This window comes from Adiantum capillus-veneris, chromosome 15 (genome assembly GCF_014529385.1).
Source record: "Adiantum capillus-veneris isolate H3 chromosome 15, ASM1452938v2, whole genome shotgun sequence".
In the NCBI taxonomy this organism is placed as follows: Eukaryota; Viridiplantae; Streptophyta; class Polypodiopsida; order Polypodiales; family Pteridaceae; genus Adiantum; species Adiantum capillus-veneris.
Genome location: NC_140945.1, coordinates 146,862,840 through 146,871,621, shown reverse-complemented (window position 1 = coordinate 146,871,621; position 8,782 = coordinate 146,862,840). Strand labels below are relative to the sequence as shown.

Sequence of the window (8,782 nt, the reverse complement as noted above, 5' to 3'; positions counted from 1 at the left end):
CTTTTCACAAAGGCATTGTCTCATGAGAAGCTTGAAGCTTTCCGCAAAGCTTTGGGCTTACTCCCCTTTGTGGACTGATCCTGTCCTCAGGGCATGGCACTTCCCTTTACTCATGTGCCAGCTCTCGTTCACCGCATCACTCCAGGGGGGATTTGTTACCATATACATGTGGTAGTGATGTGTGTGAACACACTAGGACCGCTGGGGCATTTTTTCCCTCTTTAGGAGGTTTTTTCCTCGTGCTTTGTATATACGCCCATCACTCTAGGGCTATCTATCTTTCCATTGCACACTAAGTAACACACTCTCTATTGTGTGCCTTGAGCTTCCTTCGTCTTCTCCAAGCTGTGTGTGTTTCTCTGCAACCCTAATTCCAACACCTGTAAATAGAGAGCGACTCGAGGATCACCTCGACAACCATTAGGATCATGCTACAAGTGTGGTAGTGACCACCTTATGAAAGAATGTCCTCATACAGAGATCATTAGAATTAATGTATATTGTCTATATTGTGGCATCACTCATTTGATTAGTGACTACCCAAAATGGAAGGCCCAATAATTGAGGAACCTAGAATAGATGCACCTAGTCTTGAGCAAAAAAGCCAACACAACACTTGGAAGGCTAGGAAAGCACGCATAAAATCTAGGAAGGAACAAGAGCAAACTCCCTTAGCAGAAAAGCTAAAACAAACCAAGGAAAAACTAAGGAAACTAGAAGGGGAAGCCAACAAGGAAAAGGAGACCCATGAGGCAGAGCCTCAAAAGAATGAGGAACCAAAAAGTGCAAGTTCTAGAGGATCTATACTAGTTGAAAAAAATAAGGAACCTCTAGACGCACTTCGGAAAGCTTATGAGGCATGGCTTAAAAATAACCAGACCTAGGAACAAAGATGGATGACATACCCATGCCCTGAGTTGGAAAAGCAAAGGCTAGAGATGTGTCAGCAGAAGATGATCCAAACACCCCAAGCTTTGCTAAAGCCACTAGCAAGGAAACCAAAGGGTTGGATGGAGGTTCCCACTCCAACACCAGCGATCCTACCAAAACACGAGCCTGAAAAGATAGCTGATATTCCCACAGCTGAGTTAGAACCCACGAAGTTAATTGAAAATCCAAGAGTAGTGATGAATACCATAGATCAAGCATCTGATGGTTTCCATCCTATCATACCTGAGATATATAGAGAGCACAATAGTGGGAAGGGGGAAAGGAGAACACACGTGGTATATAGTCAACACATCTCTCTATAGCCCATGATACAGAGCACCCCTAACCACTAGAGTTCACCTTCAAAACTCACATGAATCATAGGCAAACTGCCATTTGCACACAACCGTACACACACACTCGATGCAACAACACAAACAAAGCCCAATCATCTTGTACAGCTTGATTCACGGCCTTCACCACACACATACCCTCTCTCAATCCCTATGTGCATAATAGACCATCGAGGGGGGGGAGGGGGGGCACAACTGCCCACACACACCCGAAAACACATGCACACAACAAAGAAGAGAAGGGGGAAGGGGGAATCAATGCAGAGTACAGCAATGATGGCTTCACTTCGCAAAACACAACCAATTACACAAGTCTCCAAGACAACATATCCTTGACGAGCACAAAATCAACAATCGGCAGCACCCATGCCTCGTACAAACACCATAGCCACACCTCGACAGTTGACCACACGGCTTGACGCTCAACAGCACAGCAAAACAGCTCCCAAAAATAGAATTGGCAAAAAAAACCCTTGAAACTGTGTGAGAACCCCTTTATAGAGTCTTACAAAGCTTTTTTAAAAGAAAAAATTATTTGTTTTTTTGCTTGTGCAAGCTACTGGAGCCTCATTTGGAATTTTTCTTGCATTGCATCCAAGTGTCCTTTCAATTTTTAGCAACCCATGCATGCCCGAGACACCTCAGCAACATTCCCCTTTCAACTGCTCATGAACACCACTTAGGGCGCTGCCTTGGCCAACCTTTCTACCTCACAGCTTGTGAAAAACCCCTTGAGCCAAGGGATCTCTCTCCCATGACACCACCCTTGGGGGGGGTAGTGACGGCACCATCGTTTCTCACCACCTCCCCTTCAAAAAACATGGGTGCAGGAATTCTCCCTTGCACGAGCATGCCACATCATCATGCAACTGCCCCTTGCGAGCTCTATCAACAACCACCGCCAGTAGACTACACGCCAGCACGCGCCACCATCTTGGACCAAAACCACCAGAAGATGCCGCCGTAGCAGCACCAAAATGTGCACCATAGCCCAAGAGGCCAATCTCTCTCTCTACCAACTCGATGCCCAAGTGAGGGGGACACTTCAGTATTTATAGTGTGAGTTCTCCAGGCTCTACAACGCATGTGGGTTTCTAGAATTCCACATGGCCTCTTGTGAGCAATTGACCTCTAAGAATCCACAAACCCCATGGGAATTTCCAAAAACATCCTTTTTTCTTAATCCCTACGAGTCAAGGCCTTGCCAGTTTTTGCCCAAATCTCCTCTCCCCGAACCATAAATTTCCCTTGAAACTCCATGTTTCTAGCTTCGGTCTCCTCCATCTCGGCCACACTTTGACTTTGTCGGGCCCGCCAACTGAGGCCGCCAAAACCACCAAAATCAATCTGGTACCGCAATGTCGACAACGAACGTCGACTTCTTCTTGCAAGAACTCTCATCTGAGCTCCACCAAATTAATGACCAATCACTTCCCCTTGGCTCCATATGTTGAGCACTATCCCTGCAAACTCCGTTGAGCTTCAAAAACCTTTGTTGGCACACTTCTCGATGCAGATTAAATGGAACAAACTTGGCCCCGGCAAAACCTCAAAGCTTCGTAACTTGGCATCGAGGACTCAGATTGCTGATCTGAAAAGACCGATAGGCTCCATAATTCAAGCACTACACACCCATAGCTCCAAACTAAACTGGACTACCTAGCATCACCTTCCCTGTCTGTATCACGGATCTACAACCACCTCCAGCTTCAAAGCATCATATCTTGCACACCGTAGCTTTGTTTGATGAGTCGTCAAGACCTGCTCCTTCAACACCTCAAGCTCTTCACATTCAAACCAAAAACCTACACTTTGATCCCCCTTCACTTGCCACCCTGTCACGCCTCTCTAGTGTCCTTTAGGTCTATGAAACCACATTATCCATACACATCAGTTGCTACATGTCTACCCAAGATCTTTGTAGTTGCTCCAACCCTTTGCCATGTACCTACTAACTTGCACATCTCTTCTTGTGCCACTTCCTATGGTTGATACACTTTGGTTGCACCAACAGCTTAGATGAACTTTGGAAACAAATACAAGAAGCAAAAAAAAGCAAATGAGCTGAGTCAGAGAGTTAAGCAGACTAGTAATAGGAGAGAAGTGTTTCTTCCTCCTATTGAGTAATTTGAGATAGGATCTCAAGAAGATCTAGATATTTGCTCATACTGGGAAGATAGAGGATATGTCACAATCTTTAGATAGCCAACCTAAATTCTTGAGAACGTTACCCTCTTACATGGGAGAGTATGAAGCAAAGTCTGATGTGAAGGTAGTACCATCACAGACTCTCCTCAAAAAAGGTGGTGGACTCAAAAGGATTGATAGACATATTGTCTACACCTGTGACTTGCACAATTATGCCAGCTAAGCTTCTTCAAATATGACCAAGCATGTGGACAGTAGTCAAAAAATACTTAGAAAAGTTTGGTGTAAAGGATCTGACTTCACAGATACAAGAAGGGATCAGAGAGTTGGAGAAGACTTAGTTAAACATGAAACCAGTACCCTTAAACAAGGTAGGGGAGTATTGTGAAGGCAAGGATGGCAATATTGCGCTTCCCATTGAGTTTCAAGGTGTTACAACCATGGCAATTCTTGAAAGTGGAGCAGTTGTGTCCATTGCAACCAAAGAGATATGGAATAAATGGGGAAAATCTGCCTTGAGAGCCACCAGGATGAAATTGCAATTAGCATATGGTTATATGGAGAAACCTCTAGGGCTTCTGAAGAAGGTAATTGTTACTTCTTGTGGCATTGAGTATGAGCATACCTTTACTATAGTAGATTTTGGCAAGAAGAACAACTACGACATAATACTTGGATGAACATTCATGCCACAATTAAACATGGTCCAAGTGTGGGGTCATGATCATACATACCTCAGGCACATGGAAACCACAATGCGCATAAACCTTGAAGACCATAGTTACAAAGATGTGAGTTGAACCCCAATTGAGGAGTTTGATTTAGCTACATTAGCCGGATTTGAGCTTCCAACTTTGTTAGGTAAGCCAAAGGAGCTATGGATGTGTGCAGCCTCTCATTACGGAAGCTTAAAATGAGAATAGTGTATTCTAGAAAGGGAAATTAAAGATAAGGAATACATTCCTAAACCCTTCCCTGAAGAAACTCTAGAGCCCTTATAGTGGACACATATTCTAGAAATCGTAGATGTGTGTGCTATTTGGGGTGATCCCACGATAAATTTTTGCAACAAAGATGGTTATGGTGTGGTTCCATACTATATGGTTAGCATGGTAAATGGGGAGTTTCAGGGAGATTCTCTAGACACAAGAAATCATAAGAAACCTGAAAAAACAAAAGTCTAAAATTAAAAGAAAACAAAAGAAGCAGGACCATACGATTTTGGAGAAACTAAATGCACCAAGGTTGAGAGAAAGAAGAAATACAGAGATCTCAAGAAAACTCTGAAGGAAGTGTGGACAACAAAAATAGAGAGTGTTGAAAAAAAGGGTGAGAAAATGACGATAAAATGAGCGTCCCTTTCCACTACAGAAAATTCACTATTCAGGACAAAAAGGTAGTGATGACACAATCCCTACGAGAGTGAAAGGACAAGGAGTCATATGACGGGCCAGAGGACGCTAAGAAGATAGACTTGGCAGAGCTAGGAGAAGTGCCAAGTCCAGTCTATATAGCAACTGATCTGAGTACAAAAGAAGAAGAAAAACTCATAAATATTCTCAAGGAGTACAAGGACGTGTTTGCTTGGTCATATAAAGACCTAAAATGAGTAGATCCGACGATATGCGAACACATGACCACATTGAAACGCGATGCAAATCCTAGCCTACAAAGAACGTACACGTATAATGATATGTATGCTAAGTGCATCAAGGAACAGATTGATAAACTGAAGGAAGTTGAGTTCAACTACAAGATAGAACACATCAATTGGGTATCTCCAATTGTGGTACTTCCCAAGAAGAATGGTAAACTTCAAGTGTGTGTCAATTTAAAGAAGGTTAATGCAACAAAAATAAGGGACAATTATCCCTTGTCTATCAGTGACCATGTTCTAGAACAAGTGGCAGGCAAGCGGGCATATTCCTTCTTAGATGGATTTTGTGGCTACAACCAGCTTGCAATTGCGCGTGAAGATCAATATAAGAGGGTTCAATTGAGCTCTTCCAAGATGCATACATATGTGCAACCCACTCTCACAGGGTCACACTTATGGACAAGGATATGAATATCTTGAGATTTATAGATTCAGCAAAATTCTTGAACCAGTACCTCTACTAGATGAGAAAACCTTTAACATTCTCAACATACCCCCATCAAGAAAGGCAAAAGAGCTTGAAATGTTGGTTGAGGAGATAATTGAGGATGATGTTTTGGAAGAGCCCAAAGTTGACACGGAGGAGCTAGAAACAAATGAACTTAGGGAGATTGAATCTCAACTCCCTTCATTGCTGAGAGGTGTCAATTCCACAGGCTTCTTGGTGGTTGCTTTCTTAGAGGATGACCTTCTTCAAAGAATAGACTATATTACCTTGGATGCTAAGTGTGTTAAAATTATCAAAGATTGGCAAAGAGATATCAATGACCGTATTATTCTTTCATCCTTGAGGTTTGCCTAACCATCGACATTCTATATGTGTTTTTGTGGATTATTCATGATTATAGAGTGGTCTCTGAATTTCTTTGTAGATTATGGATGAATGACTATAAGTTACATGTCCAACAAAAAGTGGATATGGTTGACCCAACCATCCCTCACTATTTGAGTATTGATTCTGACACAAGGAACCGGCTATCCAATATAGAGTTTGGAACTTGTGAACTCCTTGTCTACCCCTACCATGAGAGGTATGTTCTGCTACAACCCTAGGCCATTTTCAAATTTTTATCTTGGAAGATTTTGATAATGTCCAATGGTCTTGGCATAGCTCTCACTGGAGTCTTATAGCAGTTGATATCACTGATAAAACATGTTTCATATTGAAGTATCTTGAGGGCCACCATCGAATGGATAGGTTGTAAGTGTAATTGTCCAATACTTTACCCAGTGCTCCCACTTTCAATCATTTTGTAACAATGCTTTGGATCTTTCTAAATAGGACTACCTCAAGGCTGATAGAGACAATAGAGCAATTTCGCCCTATCACAAAGCTCATGGATGACATGCAAATTTTAAATATGAAGGTATGGTACTATTAGGTTGTAAGTAGTTTGAACTTAAAATTGTGTATTTATTTTTCCCCTTCTATTTATGTAGCCACCATTGCAGGAGGAGGCTTTCTCATGTGGATGGAGAGTGATAGCAAATGCAAAGCTAGTGGTTGACTACACCTACTGCAACCCAAAAAAGACTATAAGGGTAAGGGTAAGCATTTGACAATATAAATAGGAAAATATATTGATATTAGGGTAAGCTAACACACTAATCTTTCTTTGCTAGATCAATAGGAATTGCTACATCGACAACCATGTTTGGTGGGTAAGGGAAAAGCTGATTAGATATGTGGTCAGTGGACAAATAGTACTACCCATAGCATCCAAACCCCCAAACGGCCAAAGAAGCCAAAGAAAGAGACCAAGCACCATAGAGGTCAAGGAGGATCCACTGAAAAGAGAAAATGCAAAGAAGTCAAAGAAGGAAGACAATCCCAAAGAGGTTCCAAAGAAGGAAAAGAAGCATGTTGCCCCCAAAATGAGCCCCATTAAAGCACAAACACATGCCAAAGAGGATCAAAAGAAGCCCAAGGTGGAAGAGCCTAAGGATGAGCAGAAGAAGCCCAAGGAGGAGCAAAAGAAGCCCAAGGAGATAGAGCCTAAGGAGGGCAAGCAAACATAAGAAGAGCCCAAAACACCAAGGAAGAGCCCAAAGAAAACAGAGGAAGCTAGCACAAGAAAGAGTCCTAGGACTCCCAAAACCCTCACAAATGCTTTGTGAAGCAGAATTTGTAAATAGCAAAGCAGTACATATTCTACTTGATATACTCTCTACATACTATCTATTTGAGAACATTTTGTAAAGAGAAAACATTACATACTCTCTACTTGAGAGCATTTTGTAAAGAGAAAACATTACATACTCTCTACTTGAGAGCATTTTGTAAAGAGAAAACATCATATAGTCATATTTTTTTGTAAAGGGAACGTTAAAAATTCTCTCCTTGAGAGTATGATATAAATTTTACAACTTTCACTGCCTCCATTTTTTTGTGTAGCTTCCAATAAAGTCTTTCAATTTTTGTTGCAATTGTGGCAGCCCTTGCATTTGTCTCTGCACGTTTTTCATAGTCCAATTGTGTTGACAGCAACATGTCAACGCCCAATCCATAATCCATGCCATCTTCCAATCCCACCCTAGAAGGGCCTAGGAAATCTTCCAACCATGGTGGGAATTCTTTCAAGTAAGTGGAGATAGTGAAAACTGGCTCAGGGTCTTCCACCTCTTCCTTATCTGCATTCTCTTCCACCTCTTCCTTATCATGGGATTTTCTCTTCTCCTTCTTGATCACAAGAAATGAGGAAGAGGAGGCAGAATCCTTACCCATATCTCTTGACCTATTGCTCACAAAAGGAGAAAGAGGAGAAAGGGTGACAAACCTAAACCGGGTTGGCCTATTTATAGTGTTGTAAAGGCATACAATATTGATGACATTGTCATCAAGCAAGACATCTGAACAATAATAAACAAATAAGATATAAAACAAAACATCTGAATGATAAATCAAACAAGATCAAACATCTAAACCAAAATGTCATTTTTCATTGATATGGCAATGTACAAAATGTTAGTCTGCTACAAGAAGAGACAAGCAGCATTTGTACAAAATTCCAGTTTGATACAATTTACATAGGCTTTAGCAGACTTTATCTTGGAAGAAAATGTATTATTCCTTCTGGCACTTCTTCGCATAAAACTTTCTTCTCATTCCTCCTGAGGACCTACAATCCATATTGAAAAATAGGAAAAGTAAGAATAGGTCAAAAAAAAATTTCTCCATCAGAAAAGAAACTACTTTCTACATACCTTCTTTCTAGCTATTTGAAAATCAAAAGTTCAAGGTAAATCTATCTCCTCATTGTGTAAGGGCTTGTCTCACTTGGTACAATTGCGTAGGCAATTTCATCCTTTTGTGCAGAATTTCTCTTAGTGCCATTTTTTGCATAGCAGGTCCCTTATAGTTTGCTTCATGTTGTGCTATATAGCACATGTTGGTCTCACTTTGTTGCTTCTTTTTGTGGGCAGCTTTCACATCAAGATTAGGCACTCGCCATGGCTAACAAAAACACAATCGTTCAAGATGTTTATTGGTGAGGATAAAATGGATGGGGACAATTACCCAATGTGGGCTTACATGATGCAATATGTTATTGTATCAAAGGGCATTTGAAATTTTGTGCAGGGCATTGATGTACGCCCTGGTTTAGAGGATACAGGCAATGTTGAGGATGTTGTAGGTTTTGGTGGTAGGGTTGCTGCTGTTAGAGAACTATTAATCCTCACATTCGCTCAGCTA

At 41.4% G+C, this 8,782-nt stretch overlaps 1 protein-coding gene across 1 annotated transcript; it reads left to right on the top strand.

Moving 5' to 3' along the window:
* Positions 1 to 5,611: 5,611 nt before the first annotated feature.
* LOC147441637 (uncharacterized) lies at positions 5,612 to 7,107 on the top strand. The gene is made up of 3 exons (XM_086483762.1): positions 5,612 to 5,880; positions 5,961 to 6,119; positions 6,720 to 7,107. The coding sequence occupies exons 1-3, from the start codon at positions 5,612 to 5,614 to the stop codon at positions 7,105 to 7,107; spliced, it is 816 nt and encodes a 271-aa protein (XP_086339888.1).
* The last annotated feature ends 1,675 nt before the right edge of the window (positions 7,108 to 8,782 follow it).